Here is a 15,459-nt window from a genome sequence, read left to right as displayed (position 1 = left end):
GACAAAAATCTCAATCAAGGTGTCGCACCATGTCGATAACCATCTTGCGTAAAGACTGTCGCTGCTTTTTGGTGACGTTCTGGAAGATGTCGCAACCTTCTTCCTGCAGGAGTTTGAATCCCACAGCCAGGTGATGATTCTCCAGAACCGACTCGTCGTTGTACATCAGCGCGAGCTCCGAGTCTGCTCGCCAGGCAAAGAAAATTTGGTCGCTCATGCCACGGTTACCCCGACATTTCATCAAGCAACAACATTGACGAGACTTACTGGTGTTAATGAGGAATTGGTTTGACACCCCAGGGTGGTCAACATCGTGGATGGCAGCTGCAAAGATGGCTGCCAAAATTTCCAGATCAGTGAATACAGCCTGGAGAAAAGCAAAAGAAATGCACACTTGAGTTACAAGTACCAATGCCAGCAAACACTACTGGAAGTTTTTGATGCCCCAAGGATGGATTTAGAAAAAGGTATTTTTATTAATAACTGCATTCCTTAAAATCATGAATTTATAATTGTAATAATATTTATACTCTCTGGTGGCAAAGTGGCCATTAAAAAAACGTATTATCTAGTAGACTCTCAAAATAAGGAGAGAAGACATCACTACATTTTGAACTTGCAAGGAAAACAGGAGAGGACCATACTTTGCAAAATCTGTTCTAAAAACCCTCCCTTGAGCCCTTTCTTCTTCTTCAATCTCTCAAGTTACAAAAAGCAGGACCACCCAAAAGGCTGTGGAAATCTAAGAACACTTTTGTCTAATAGTGACAACGATGTCAACAGTGCATACGAGTCTAAATAGCAAGAATAATAGTCAAAATAACGAACAAACTCATATCCTATGCAATCTCAAACAAAAAAAACTTTGAAAAATGTCCAGTGTTAATAACAATCCAATACCAATACCAAGTACTGACACTACTGCTAGTACTTTATAGACATGAAACTCCCAACCCCCCAAAAAATCAATGACAGAAAGTTTTTTAACAAGTTCGGATAACAAAACAAAATATTCCCTACAATTGACATCATGTGCAAATTATTAATTTTTAAAAATCTCTAGATCCAGGTCAGAGAGTGGCCACAAGAGGGCGACGCTGCAAAAACTAAATCTTTAAAAAAAGATGTTGATAGAAATTTACAGAGCAGTTTATTGTCGCAATCTATTTAAACCATAATGTATAGACACAATGGACATATTTAAATTAACTAATATATTAATAATGTTAATTAATAATCCATATTTAAAATGAGTTTTTTCTATGTTGGTATGTTTTTTTAAATAAATGTTGTTATTTTAATTTGTTTTTTTTTTTCACCACTAGGAAGCACAAAATAATAAACACTGTCCCTTTAAACGTAAGCAATAAAAAGGTAGTTATAGATTGCTATTGTTATTCGTAACTAAATTTATTCAAAATGAGCAAATTTATGATGATCTGCCAGCTGATTCTGCTTATTTTAGGAAAGATTCGTCTAATTCCATTCAAAAACACAAAAAATAATAATCGCGCTTTTCTTCCAATGCAAAGCCTTTAAAAAGTGTTTCCAAAAAATGCATTTTTTAAGATGGTGTATTTGTGCTTAATTATCTAATTCAATATTGTTTTTATTGTTTTAAAATGTTGACCACGAGGAGGTGCTAAATAATACAGTATCCCTTTAAAAAATACCACAAACAACATTTTAAAAATCAGATTATTATTTTCAATCCAGTTTGTTTTATCATTGTTTCCTATAGCATATACTCTCATTACAATGAATATATTTAAATAAAAACCAATAATCATTAAAAAAGTAAAAATGGGGGGGAAAACAAGCAAAAGTACTTCATGTTGTAACTTACATCAAGGGCTGGCGTTGAGAGAAGGATGTGCGTGGACTGGGCTACATCAGCAGCATGCAGGCTGTTGTGGTAAGCCACGTCGGAATGGTAGTGGTCTTCTAGCGTCATCATGTAGGCCACAAATGTGTCCACCGGGATCTTAAACGTTTTTAGTAAATCTCGCTCCTGAAAAACAAAGCGATGTTATATGTGAATAATTTGATAGATAGTTTCACAACCCTGCAACCAGGTTCGGGTTTCTCGATAGGGTTCCTCTCTATCTAGCTCTGGTCACGCTTGTCTTAACTTCCCACCGTTCTTTTCCCCCTGTCACAATTTGTCCTTTTCTCTTTAGAAGTCCTCCGACCCCTTGGTTCTTTGCTAGTTCATTTTCTCCCTCGTCACGTCCCAAGCACCCTTGTCCCACCTGGGGGTTTCTGCAGAGCTGCACTCCGCTATCAGTTTCTCAAAGAGGGTGCACCATTTTTTGGTGCCTTTTTCAATTTTATGACCTTCAATCTAGCAAAGAAAAATATTACAAATGTTAATTTTACCCCAAAAAGAAATTACATACATTTTCAGCACGTGGGGAGCTCATTTTTGACAGATTTGACAGCCAAGTCACTAAAAAAATGTGCATTTTTATAACATCTCCACTGAAAGTAGCTCCTGGACATATAATGCAACTCAGAAAACAAGTTTTATTAATTAAAGAACTAAACTGTGCTGAGTTGTGTTAAATGGCATCTAAGGAAATACTCACTGTTTGGGGGCTACTGCCTCCCCCCTTATAAATGCTTATCGATTATTAAAGATATCTACCACTTTTTTAAATTCATACAACAACCAAAAAAATTTGACTCGAGATTTGTATTATAGTCTAAGGCTTCTTGATTTTGAAGCAAGACTAAGTCTCCATGCTTGAATAAACTGCTCATTTTGGTAAAAGAAATTGCCACTCTAAGTTTCAAACAAGCACATTTTGTTGTTTTTTTTAATACTCTAGAGACAAATTGCGTTCTGTGTATAAAAACAGAGTGCGCTAAAAAATCTTCGGCTTTTTAATATCAAAAGTTTGGAATGTGTGCAAGGAGTTTCCCACCTGAAAGATGGCGTACATGATGCAGGTCAGAGGTCTGCTGTTGGAATACTCCGACACGGTAAAAATGTTCAGCCCCCATTTGTTGAGGTCCTCCAGCTCCTTGGACAGTAACTCCTCTTTATCCGTTTTGACGCCGAAACGCGCGATGCTGCTGCTGCTGGTGAGCGACGATCCGTGGGAGATTTTCTTGACGCCGCTGATCTGCGTCATCAGCTGCTGCTTGTGCTGCTTCTTCTTCTCCCGCGTTTTTGAGGTCGGGGACGGGATCTCCACCTCGTTCTGTTTTTCTACGCAATGGCAATAAAAGAAAAAAGAGGGGACACAGTGTTCTCATTAGAAATAATAAAGCAATTGTGCGTGTGTGAAGGAGAAGTCGATAAAGGAGCCATTGAAATGAGCATAGTGGCTCTTTGTTTCCTTTGGAATTGCTACCTGAGAATCGAGCTGCACTATGGAAACAGCTGTGGCCTTTTGTCGAGTGGGCGCTCAATCGTCGTCCGGGTATTTATTGGAAGAGTCGATCCTATGTCTTCCGCCTACTATTGTTTATTCATCTATGATAAGTTTATAGTTAAGTAGCCCCTCAAAATAAGGAGAAAGGACATCAATGTAGCTTGAACTTGCCAAGAGAGCACGGTGCAAGAAACCTCACGATGCCAAATTCCAAATCTTTTCTAAAAGCTCTCTTATGAGTTTTCTTTTTATTAAAACTAACAATTGCAGATCCGCCCTAAAGGTTGTGGATATCAAAGAACAATAGTGCACATTAATAGTCAAAATAATAAACTGGCATCCTATGCAATCTAGTTTACAGTTGTCCAATCTATCTGTCTATCAATCTACTCGGGTCATATCCCAAGGGGGGTGACCGACAGCAAGACGAACACAAAATCAAAGAAAAGAAAAAAGGAAAAAGTAGCAAAACACACAAAAAAAATTGACCATGACCAACCCAAAAGTGAAAAAACCCAAAAGTTAAGCACCTCGGCACCCAAGTTGGTCATGGTCAAAGCGTCAATGTCACTCGGGTCATGGTGACACAACACACTCTTCTGTTCAACAGCAGGGCCCAACAGCTTTCACTGGTTTACCCCAGCCGCATCATACAGGTGCCATGCCCATCCCACTATCCTTTCACAACACCTCTCCATTCATTCCTATCACCAGTTGTCCAATACAAACCAGAATAAAATTACAAATTTCTCTCTCTTGCCTGACTTTTTTCCACTTCATCACACTTCACTAATCTGTTGGTAAGATACCTCGCTCCTGTGTAGTTTTCTATGAAATTAGCATTCAGTATTCTGATGACTAATAGACTGTGACGTAAACTCCCAAATACATGTGTCCCACCTAAGCAAAAATAAACAAAAAAAACCCCTAACGTTTTACACCATCAGCGATTCGAGTGTTTTTTTGAGCGCTTCGTCATCTGATCCGAGAGCTTCCCTGTCAAGCTTCGACTTGCCTCATTGCTGCCTTATCCGCCTGTGGCGCGTTACATTCAATTACCAGCTTTAATTCAAATAATAGCTTTCATTCTCACGCTCTCCTCCTCGTCTCACGCCCTCCCCAGATTTGTAGCTGTCCTCTGCCTCCCGTCAGAGTTGCAGCCAGTTTTTTTTTTTGTTTTTTTTTGGTTTGAGCAAATTTATTGACACTAATAACAGAAAAACAATCATGACAATCTCAACAGCAATTAAGCACATTCACAATATTACATTTCAATATGACTTTTTTAACAGCAAGCACAATGTGAGGTTTGAACAACCCTTCTCGAAAATCTTAATAGCAATCAAGCATATTCACAATTTCATTATATAACATCTTTGTTAGTGTCAATAGATCCGTCCAGGCCAAAGTCGATTATTTTTGGTCTGTGGTTTGAACAAATTGTGACACCAAGAACAGCAAATTAAGCTGTTAAATTAAGCTCTATTGGACCTGTGCAGCCTGCATAATAGGGCATTTGCAAGGCAGTGGGGTCACGGTTCAAGTCCTGTAAAAGACAAAATGTAAAAGAAAAAAAGCATTGAGGTGTTGGATGCATGCTTTATTGCAACTGACAAGAGTCCCCACCCGAGCATCATTTAATGTTGTGAGTGAAAATGCTGATAAAGTGTTCAGTACAAGCTTAAGTGTCACATAGTCATCCTGCCTACCTGCACCTGGCGTAAGGGCACTTCAGTAGATCTATATTATACAGAACTCCTCTAAAATTCATCCGGCACGCCATAAATAAAACAACAATCGGGCCTGCTAAATGTTGAAAAATATAATCATAATATGAATAAAAAAAAAAAAAGTACTACTTAAAAAATGTGTTGATTCCGTGCCACTCTTGTCCCCAGTGTCTCCCCAAAACTCAATTTTCAGGCATTCTTTAATCACGTATTTTTTGGATCTATCAAAACATTTATCAAATCTAATGAAAAAAAAAAAAAAAAAAAAACACTTCTGAGCTAGCCGTATTGCATTTTGCGTTTTTCGATTGTTTATTATCAAAGGTTGTTTGTGAAAAGGGGACAATATCTATTAATTTTAGGAGTATTTCAAATCAAATTTGATAAATAGATTAAAATTGAATATAAAATATGCATGTGGATGTTTGCAGGTATATGTATTTATACATTCAATGGATGGGTAATAATCCATTGTGAAAAAAGTCTATGTAATGAGAGAACAAATTACTGGATGGCTTGGTAATATTATCACTAATTCTATTGTTTGAGGCTAAGGTGTGCGCCAAATCAGAAGCCAGGGACTCACTTTCGCCCTCCGCCTTGAGGCAAGAGAATTGTATGGCTAAGTCTGCATCTGCAAACGCTCAACACAGTGTTACTCCTCTTGAAAAAAGGCATAATTCGATATCTAATCCTCTATTACGGAAAAAGTCAATGCAATGAGAAAATAAATTACTGGATACTTGACTTTGAGTTAGCTTGCCAATTCTATTCTTTGGGGCTGATATGTGTTCCAAATCAGAGTCATTTGTTGCACTATCGCCCTCTACCATGAGGCAAGAGAACTGAGTGCCTCAGCACAGTAATTTGTTACATCCTAATTGTATTCATAATATTCGTAATATTTTTGAAAAGAGGTTAAAATCAAAAAATTGTAAAGTAAATTGAGTAAGAATGTTAACACTGAGTAAATATAACGATTTAATGACTTTTCCATGTTATATTACCATGATTACAGGTAAGGCCCTGCTGTAGCCGTTGTGTTAAATGCGGCAGACGTGGAAAACAAGCTCTCGTGGAACAGTGTTCCCCACCCTTGCTACAGGGCAATTCCAATGTAAGTAAAGGAGATAATGATGATGCAACACTTAAAAGACTGATGGCGCCAGGCGCACATTACTGAATTCTGTCTGTCAAGCCACATGCGTGCAAAATCGAATAATTGGATGCATCTAGACAATTATCCACATTCCAAGACTAATATTGTTTCTGTTTCATTTGAAACAAGAAATCTGTCATTTGTAATTAATAAAACCGACAAACAGCCCTAAGCCAAGCCCACCATAGTTACTGTATCCATGTATCATACGCGGAGCAAATAGGGTGGCCGAAACAACAGCGAACGACTCTTCCTGATAGAATAGCTGTATCATTGCTTCCTCATTATGCAAACTTATCTCAAAAGACAGTAGAAAAGGGTTTCAATTATTATATACAAAGTTATATTTAAGGCATCAAGGTGTCCAAAGACGCTGATAACCTTATATGTTGGCGATCTATGAGGAAGTTGTCAGCCCGAACAAACTTCATATAGAATTCGATTCAGATTTGTAAGCTCTGATTGACTCCTACTGCAAATGTAAAGCAGGGTATGTAAAGTTTATCATTTTCCCTTCTAACAGACCTTCATCCGTTTGAGATATGTCACCTCACTTTTGTTTCTTGGCGAATCTAATGCTATAAAATAAGTAAAGTTTCTTTAGACTGTCTTTGCAGATAACTTTATAATTTCAAAACCTATGACAGAATGAACCCATTCCCGATTTTTTTAAGGCTTGTCCAGCTTTCCATTTCATAGTAATATACCAACTCAATGTGGCAGGGAGGAGCTACACATCAAGCTGTGAGGCTGATAAGGTGCTGTGTTATAACTGACACAACAGCAGCAGAAACTTTAATATAATAAAAATAATACTCTGTAGAACAAATAACTTTGTTTTGGTTCCCATCAATCATTTTCACATTGAATTCAATGTGACGGCAACAGCATTCCTTTATCCATTTCAAACACTTTTCCAAATCAGTTATTGACTGAGGAAAAGAGGCGAACATAACCCCTACCATTCATTCCGCATACCTCTGATCAACGTTACAAGTGCCCCAGGCACATCGTCAAACCATTTTTGATACACAACACTCTACTTACAAATGTTTCAAGTTACAAAACTACTCCCAGAACGAAATACATTCGTAAGTAGAGGTACCACTGTACATGCGTGTGAATCACATGTGATCCAAAGATGGACGACTTGAAACGGCAGCCACCGGCTGTCGTCGTCCTCACGTCAGATCTATTAATTAGCATAAAGCTCCACACAAGGTGTCCCACCACTCCCTAAATGCAAGCTCAGGATGACTCACCCAAGCAAAAAGGGGGTTCCTCTGTACCTCTTATTTTCACTCCAGTCACACTCAGCCCACCCACACTTGCTCTCCCTCCTACTAGTTATCCAGCAGAGAGGGATATGCCATTCAAACCACGGATCAAAATGCCGTTCGAACGGAAGCACAACATCTATAAATAGACCCAGCTACCTCGATTGGCTGTGCATGCGGCATTTTCTTCATGTTTTGAGAACATAACTCATACTCTTTGCAAGTTCAACCCACTGAATTTTCGACTATTAATAATAATAAATGATGCCCTTTTCACTGAACCCCCAATCTACATGAATCCAGATTTTATATCTTTCATTGCTTCTGCAAAAAATCCTATCAAGTAAATCACAAAGCTGAGTGGCGCAGTATTTTTTTGCTTCACGCCCACAGAAGAGCTACTCACACACCTCACCATCAGACATGAAATATGGATTCACTAACTCACGACTGAGTCAGAGTAAAATAAAACGTTGACGTATACTGTATACCAGTCATTGGTAGCAAATGATTTCATGACATTTAGTCACTGCTATAGACCGCTATAGATTTCAAAAATCGTTTTTGAAAGAGGAGCAAAAACTCATTTGAAGAAAAGTAATACAACATTCATCCTACTAAGTAAAATGTTTTCATTTCACAGGCAGATTTTTTTTTCCATCTTAGTATTTTTTTTTACATTTTTTTTATTTTGCACGTTGTATTTTTCTATTCCCATTATTACAATATTTTTTATTTTTTATTTATTTATTTATTTATTTATTCTCAATCATTTGATTTTGTTCAATGTGTCGAGTTGTTATAGTGTATTTTTAAATTATTAATTTCAAATATTTATCAAGTTCAGTACATTGTATTGTTACCCCCGTTTTTATAGTATATTCTAAATATTATAGTGTATTTTAAATAATGAACTGATTTTATTTATTTAACTTTTCTTTAAAAGATCACTCTGTATTATTAATGTTTTAGTATAGTATATTTTTATTTTTTATTAATCTATGTTTTCATTATTTTACTTCTTCTACTGCTTCTTTTTCAATTTGCAGTTTGTATAACTATTCCCAAGATTATAAAATATATTGAAAAATGTCAATGTTTATTTATTTAAGTATCTATTTATTTTTTTGTTTGTGTATTTATTTATTTAATGGATGCACATCAAATTAAAATTTCTGTTATTGTTGTATATTTTCAGTTGTTGATTTAAAAAAAGTTATTTGTTAGATTATTTAAAATGTTGCACATTGTATTATTATTCCTGTTGTTATAGTTTTTTTTAACTCTAAAAAGGTTTTTTTCATCACATTTATTCAATATTTTTTTATTTCTTAAGTTTCGCAGACTGTATTATTATTCCTGTTACTATATCTTCTAAAAACTGATATCATCATTTTTTAAATTGCTTAGAAAAAAAATAAAGAATAAATTAAATATATATATATATATATATATATATATATATATATATATATATTATATATGTAGAAAAAAACAAATACAATTCAATATTAAAATATTATTAAATAATAAAAAATGTGCAAAATTATCCGTCACATTATGTTACATTTTTTTATGGAAGTATGAAGTATTTTGGCAGCTTAACGAGATGTATTTTCCTTTGAGTTCATCATCTTGTGGTATGATTTGGCCTTCTAAGCCAGAGATAACAGTTTCTGTTCCTATTTTTAGATCAGGGGATTGTGATTTTTCTACAGATGCATAAAATATGCTGCTTTAATTACCTAGGAAAGTGGTGGAGATGAATTCAGACACCTGATTCCCGGACCGACTCATCTCCGAAAGGTGCGTCAACTCCCGATTCAACATTCTCTTGAACTGCAAGACAGGAAAAGGGGAGGGGGCAGAAAGAGAGAGACGAAGCTGTCAGTTTCCAGGTAAATTTTTTTTACTGAAAATAGCGACCATGAAAAACATTGAACCGACATTTCTGTTGTGTAACAAGTGGGGAATTCCATATTACCTCTACCATTATTTACATTAATGCTCTCTGATAGCGAGCACATTTTGTACCATCATCTACCAGTTTTGCATGCGTCATTATTTTATGTTAGGTGAATCTCCTGCACAGCATCTGCAATTCTTGTCTAAACATTGTGTGTATATTCCTGAACTCAAATGCATCGTTTAGACATTGATGTACACGGTGATCCAGGGCGCTGCAGTAGCAGATGTTGACAGGCGAATGCACACCAACACACATCAAATGCAGCTCTGCAGAGGGCTCGAGATAAACTGCGACGATCAAATCGCCCCCCCTAAACAATTGATAACGCTCTTCCCACTTGATTAGGAATCACCCACCTTAATGTAACCCCACGACACCGACAGCAGGTAATTCGCTTCCGGCATTTTGGGTCCCGTTTTCTCCTTCCTTATCAAAGCCAGAACTGTAATCCAATTAGGACAGATTGGAGGTAGGTCGACCGCCCCGCAGAAAAGAAAAATATATGTATATCCTTTTTTAGTTGCTTGATGGTGGCCCAGTCTCTGTACTTGCTGCACAAACAGGCCAGCTCGGAGTCTCCATGCCCGTTGATGCGGGTGGGAAATGGGCGATGCTAGACAGGCAGCATCGGCAGCAGCTGTGAGCCGTGAGCGCACTTATGAATAATGGAGAAGAGACGACCATGGGGGTGCGGGAGATGAGGTAGAAGGGGGTGCGCTGGAGACAGGAGGGAGGGTGCGATGCTCATCTGACTCGAAGGGGGGGTTCCTCGGTGCTATCAGTGGTGTAATGCTAGTTCCCCTAACCGTCACCACCCACCCAGCCCTCTCGTGTTTGACGTGCCTGTCTCTCTCTCGGCATGTTCTTCGCTCTCTACCCCCCTCCCTACCGATTGACTTTGTCAGCTACAGCAACACGTTCTACCCAAATCGCCATTGGACAGGGAGTGAACAAAAAGGGAAAGCTAAGGCTCACATACTTTACAGTTTAAACGTTTTGTGTCCTTATTTCTTAGGGAAAAGCACTGTTTTTAATCAATGAAGATACATCTTGCATTTTTTGTGTTTTTGTGTCAGGGGTATGTTGTATATTTCAATTAATTCATTGCCATCCAAACAGGTGAGACTTTTCCCAAACAAGAACAGATTCATATCGGATACCTGCAAAAAGGATCACATATGGTGCCAGTACGTTATTTAGATTATTGCGCCGTTGTTCTCTGTTTTGACTATTATGCACTGTTTACATCAATGTCACTATCAGCGAACCATGTTGCTGTTCTTTGATCTCCACAACCTGTAATGCTGGTCTGCGTTTGCAACTTAAGACAGTGAATAAAAAGAAAAGGGATCAGGAGAGGGCTTTAAGAACAGGTTGGGATTTTTTATCAGATGTTTAAGCTCCCCTGTTCTCCTTCCAAGTTCAAAATATATTGATGTCTTCTCTCCTTATTTTGAGGTTCTACTGAACTTTACACCTGTCAAAAAGACGCTTGGCTTATGCAAGACACAAGATAATTACAAATACTCAAATACTGTGTGGAAAGGTTATGCTCAAAAGATGCCTTAATTTGACTGATAAGTAAAAGTGGAAATATTAACATGTATTTACAGATCATAATTTTGTACTACCCTTTTGGTTAACATTGGAAGGGTTAAATAAAGTCTAAAAAAGACAAGACTTCTTAAGCCCAACAAGTCCAAAATAATTAATAGCGTCCGCATTTTAAAATTGTTATCAGCCTTGCTGACTGCATGTGTTACCCAGACTGCCATCGTGCGCCACCACTGTGAAACAATGCAAGCGGTCACATTTTTGTGAACGTGTAGCATCTCCATTGCACCTCCCTCCCTTCTTCTCTTTTGCAGATTCTGTTGTCTGCGGATAGGATCGAAAAGCACCACCATGAGCCACATCTTATGTCGGGTTATTCTCAACGGTCTGAGCCAAATACTTCAGTGTGGGAAAAAAAAGAGATAATTGCATCCCTTCCCAGTTTAGCTGTTTTTTTGTGTGCATGTGTGTGTCCCACGTTCGACTGCATGCAGATTTCACGGCAACAACGAATGCGGGTTCTCCGTTTCTGTCGCAAGCAGACATGTTTGGTAGCTGCAGAACTGTCATGAGGAGACGCCACACATGTCGCCTCGAATCAAATCCCGCCAACACGCTTCTTTTGCCCCCGCGGCTGCTCTCGCTGACCTTCCTCTACGCATGCAGTGCGAATGAACAGGATCATAGTCCATTAGCAGAGAAAAGACTTATTTTAATTTTTATTTTTAATACTGGAAATATTATTGATTGCAAGAAAATAAATACCCACGAATGAAAGGAACAGGGAGTATTTGCTCCCTAAATATCTCTGTATTTTGTAGTGCAACTGAAAACAAGTGCTAGACAGAACAAGGACTAATACAAACTATGGAGACTCAAAGAGACCAAACTGCATTATTTTCCTCTCATTATTTTTGCCCAGCCTTTCAAAAGGTTTTGGCGTATAAACAAAATGGTGGACACTCATGTAAGTTCCATCTAGATTGGCCTTATAGTATGTCAAAGAAATGCAGATTGCTCAACCGACATCTGTTCAAAAACGCACATTCATATAACATGTCATGTATTGCATTGTTCTCATTGTTTTTGGTCAAACATTGGTAACAAAATATTTTTAAATGAGCAATATTTTCTATTATCTTGATAGTATTTTTTCTTTATTTAACATAGGACATTTGCAAAATAAATTGCATAGGATGCCAGTTCTTTGTTTCACTATCATACCTCGACCATATTCGTTATTTTGAACATTATGCACTGTTTACATCATCACTATTGTCCAACAATGTTTCTGTTATTTGACTTCCACACCCGTTAGGGCGGATCTGCTTTAGGAGATTTAATAAAAATAAAGGGGTCAGGGGAAGGCTTTAGAACGTTTTGGAACTTCTTATCTGTGGGTTTAGTCTTCTCCTGTTCTCCTTGCTAGTTTAAAATCCATTGATACCTTCTCTTATTTTGAGTATCTACTAAACTGTACACTTATCAAGTCAAGTCAAGTCAAGACATGTTTATTTGTATCGGCCTTAATCACAAAGGCTCTCAAAGGGCTGCACAGACCCCAGATTATTGCAAACTACAGACTATTATTACACAATCGCCTGATCTATAACCTACATGAGGGCAAGGATAAACTCAAAACCTCAATATGAAGAAAATGAAAAAAACCTTGAGAAGGGACCGCACATGAGGTAATCCCCAGGATGACTAGGCTGCAACAGATGTTGCATAAACAAATGATACACAGATGTTGTCGACATGAAATATAATTCAATTACAAGCTATAGAATAGAAGTGTGTTTAAAGCCTAGATTTAAACACTTTTGCTGAGGTTGCAGACCGAATCTCAGGGGGCAGAGCATTCCACAGCACTGGGGCCCAAATGGAGAACGCTCTCGAACCTGCCGGTCTCTTCTTGCCTCTTTGGATTACTAGTAGACCAGCATTTTCAGACCGAAGGCTCCGAACCGGAACCCATCTGCGTGTTAATTTTGCTTATTTTAAGAATGTGTTTTCTTATTTTATTCAACAAATGAAAAACATATAAAAATAAGCACACTCTTCTAATGGACACAATTTTGTATCTTTCGTAGTGTTCTAAATTCCAATTGCCATCACGGTCATTAAACTCTGTTCCGCACCCTCTCCCAAGGAAAGTCGCAGGGCTTTCCAGACAATGTTGATGCACAGCACTGCTTCTGTCCACAACAGATGAGAGCTTTGGCGCGGAAACTGCCCTACTCCAATATGTTTTGAGAGCCTCAATCCAACGGAATTCACGGGTGGGTTTGTGTGTACCAAAAGATAAGGATGGTGGATCAAAGCTCACCCGGGAGAATTCCAGAATATTCTCCCACAGAGGGACGATGGGAAATAGGATGAGAAAAATAAGAGCGAGAGAAGCTGTGTTTTATATAACACTGTACTGAATAATATATCAAGAGAGCAGTCGGTGATGTCACCGAGCAGCGTGGGCAAGAGCTGTACGAGCCTGCCAGAAATTACAGAGTGCATAAATACGCGGACAAAAGCGCAACAGTCGCAGACGATTACCGTAATTTTCAGACTACAAGCCCTACTTTTTTCCTTCGACCTAATTATGGTTCGGCTTGTTCTTTTTTAATTTCATTTTTAAATCTTCACCTGTTATATCTTTCTGTGTAAATCGCTGAGCAATAATAGGTCAACAACCTTTTGGAAGTCAGGGGCCCAGGGGTCTCAAGCAATAAGGGTTAGCGGCCGGAGCAGAAGGGGTGTGGTGGAGGGTGTTGAATGGTTGTTGTTAAAAGTTAAAAAAGCACATACAAAAATTGGATTAGATAGTCCCTTAAATCGGTATACAATAAAAGTGGGTAATTCCTCAAAGGCGTTTGTTCTATGTTGAAGAAAGCTGTCTGCTAGAAAAGTGGTAGTAGATAAATTGAGAAAGACTCTGGTGACTCAATTTTCCAACAGGAAGTGGGCACCAACACACTGGAGCCTCAGGGTCAGACAGTTTCTGAACACAAAACTGCCAGACAAATGGATTGGACGATTTAGCCAGAACGATGACAATTTCATGTCCAAATCTCACCCTGAAAGGATTAACTGGCCTATGTTCCCCCTATTCCGAGAGACGTGGAGATCTGACGTCAGAAGCTGCTGACCCCATTGACAATGCAATGCTGGGACCCGTTGGGAAGAATTTGACAATTGGCTTGATGTGTGTCGTGTGACCAATAGTGCTCAAATTGAACATCTTTGAACATTGCTTGTGACAATTGAGATCACACGCTTAATTAATTTACCAAATGTTTTTTAATATCCTTAATTGTTTTGGAGATATTCAATGTCAAAATGTGCCCAAGACTTTTGGAAAAATGTCAAACTGCACTCAACTGTTAAAATAAACTGGTTAACACAATCAATGGCAAACATGATTTCCCCCCAATTGCTAGTGAATAAATGTGATGTGTTTAGAAAAGGTCCCTTGTCATCCGTGATCACAATATGTAAGGTAGGTTACTAATGGCGACTGAATAATAAAGCATAATACTGAAAACCAAAACAAAAATGTGTGAGTTGACATTATTTTACTGATCCGGCCCGCCTCAGAACAGAAAGTCTTGATACGGCCACAGAGTTTGACATACCAGCTTTAGCAAGTATCACTATCAGCTTCTTTCGTTTTCAACAATCTATCAGTCCAGCCCTTGGCTTGTGGTACTATTTGGCTCTCTGTCCATTTGACTTTAACACCTCCGTTGTAGATAATAGGCTAGATTTTGAAAGCTGCCACGGCAGAGCAAGAGGTGCTGAATGGAGCCCGTGACCTTTCAGTGAGAGAAGGCAAAAATATTGCAGTATCACCTAGAATAATGCAATAGCCTTTTGTGTACTTTCTATGAAGTCACTATCTTTGATTTTTGCATTTCGGAGATGGAATATGAGCTTGCTCTGTCCACTGCACGCATCGGCCCGGTATTGCAGTACCTCCGGGAACGGTGCATTCGCAATGATCGCAGCAAGGCTTTAGGGCTAGGACCTTAGCTTGGCCTTTTGGCTGAGAGTAAGTGTCCCGGCTCCTAGGCTTTGTAGCGTATTATGAACTGACCGATAACGGATAATGGATAATGAATAACGAAGATAGATCAATAACCCTTAAGAACCCCCCAAAAACACACACATGTACAACGCAAGGTGTGTATTCATTCAGGTGTACAGGTTGTTGGAAGGCAAATGCGGAATCTCACGCTCTTGAACGCGACATGTTCTACCTGTTTGCCAATCAATGTATCCAGCCATCCACCCACCCACATTAACTAAACCCATAAAAAATAAATAATACCAAATAGGCCACTAGTGGGTGCTGTGTGTTAGGCCTGCGGTTTGGAAGGAGTCATTGACCTCC

At 38.4% G+C, this 15,459-nt stretch overlaps 1 protein-coding gene and 1 pseudogene across 3 annotated transcripts in view; one reads left to right on the top strand and one right to left on the bottom strand.

Annotated features, from left to right (window-relative positions):
* pde4ba (phosphodiesterase 4B, cAMP-specific a) overlaps positions 1–15,459 on the bottom strand; it is a 201,962-nt gene that overhangs the window by 3,674 nt on the left and 182,829 nt on the right. For all 3 annotated transcript variants that reach the window (XM_088350230.1, XM_088350231.1, XM_088350232.1), the window contains 5 exons: positions 9,292–9,385; positions 2,928–3,214; positions 1,847–2,011; positions 268–367; positions 29–183 (listed from right to left, as the gene is read on the bottom strand). In XM_088350230.1, the coding sequence (XP_088206356.1) occupies positions 29–183; positions 268–367; positions 1,847–2,011; positions 2,928–3,214; positions 9,292–9,385 (801 nt within the window). The remainder of the gene's footprint in view (positions 1–28; positions 184–267; positions 368–1,846; positions 2,012–2,927; positions 3,215–9,291; positions 9,386–15,459) is intronic.
* On the top strand, positions 14,932–15,063 carry LOC148355132 (U2 spliceosomal RNA; annotated as a pseudogene).

The sequence above is a fragment of the Urocampus carinirostris genome, chromosome 12, assembly GCF_059441175.1.
Source record: "Urocampus carinirostris isolate Australia breed hairy pipefish chromosome 12, RoL_Ucar_1.0, whole genome shotgun sequence".
In the NCBI taxonomy this organism is placed as follows: Eukaryota; Metazoa; Chordata; class Actinopteri; order Syngnathiformes; family Syngnathidae; genus Urocampus; species Urocampus carinirostris.
Note: the sequence above shows the minus strand (reverse complement) of the source record. Positions and strands in the feature narration are given on the sequence as shown.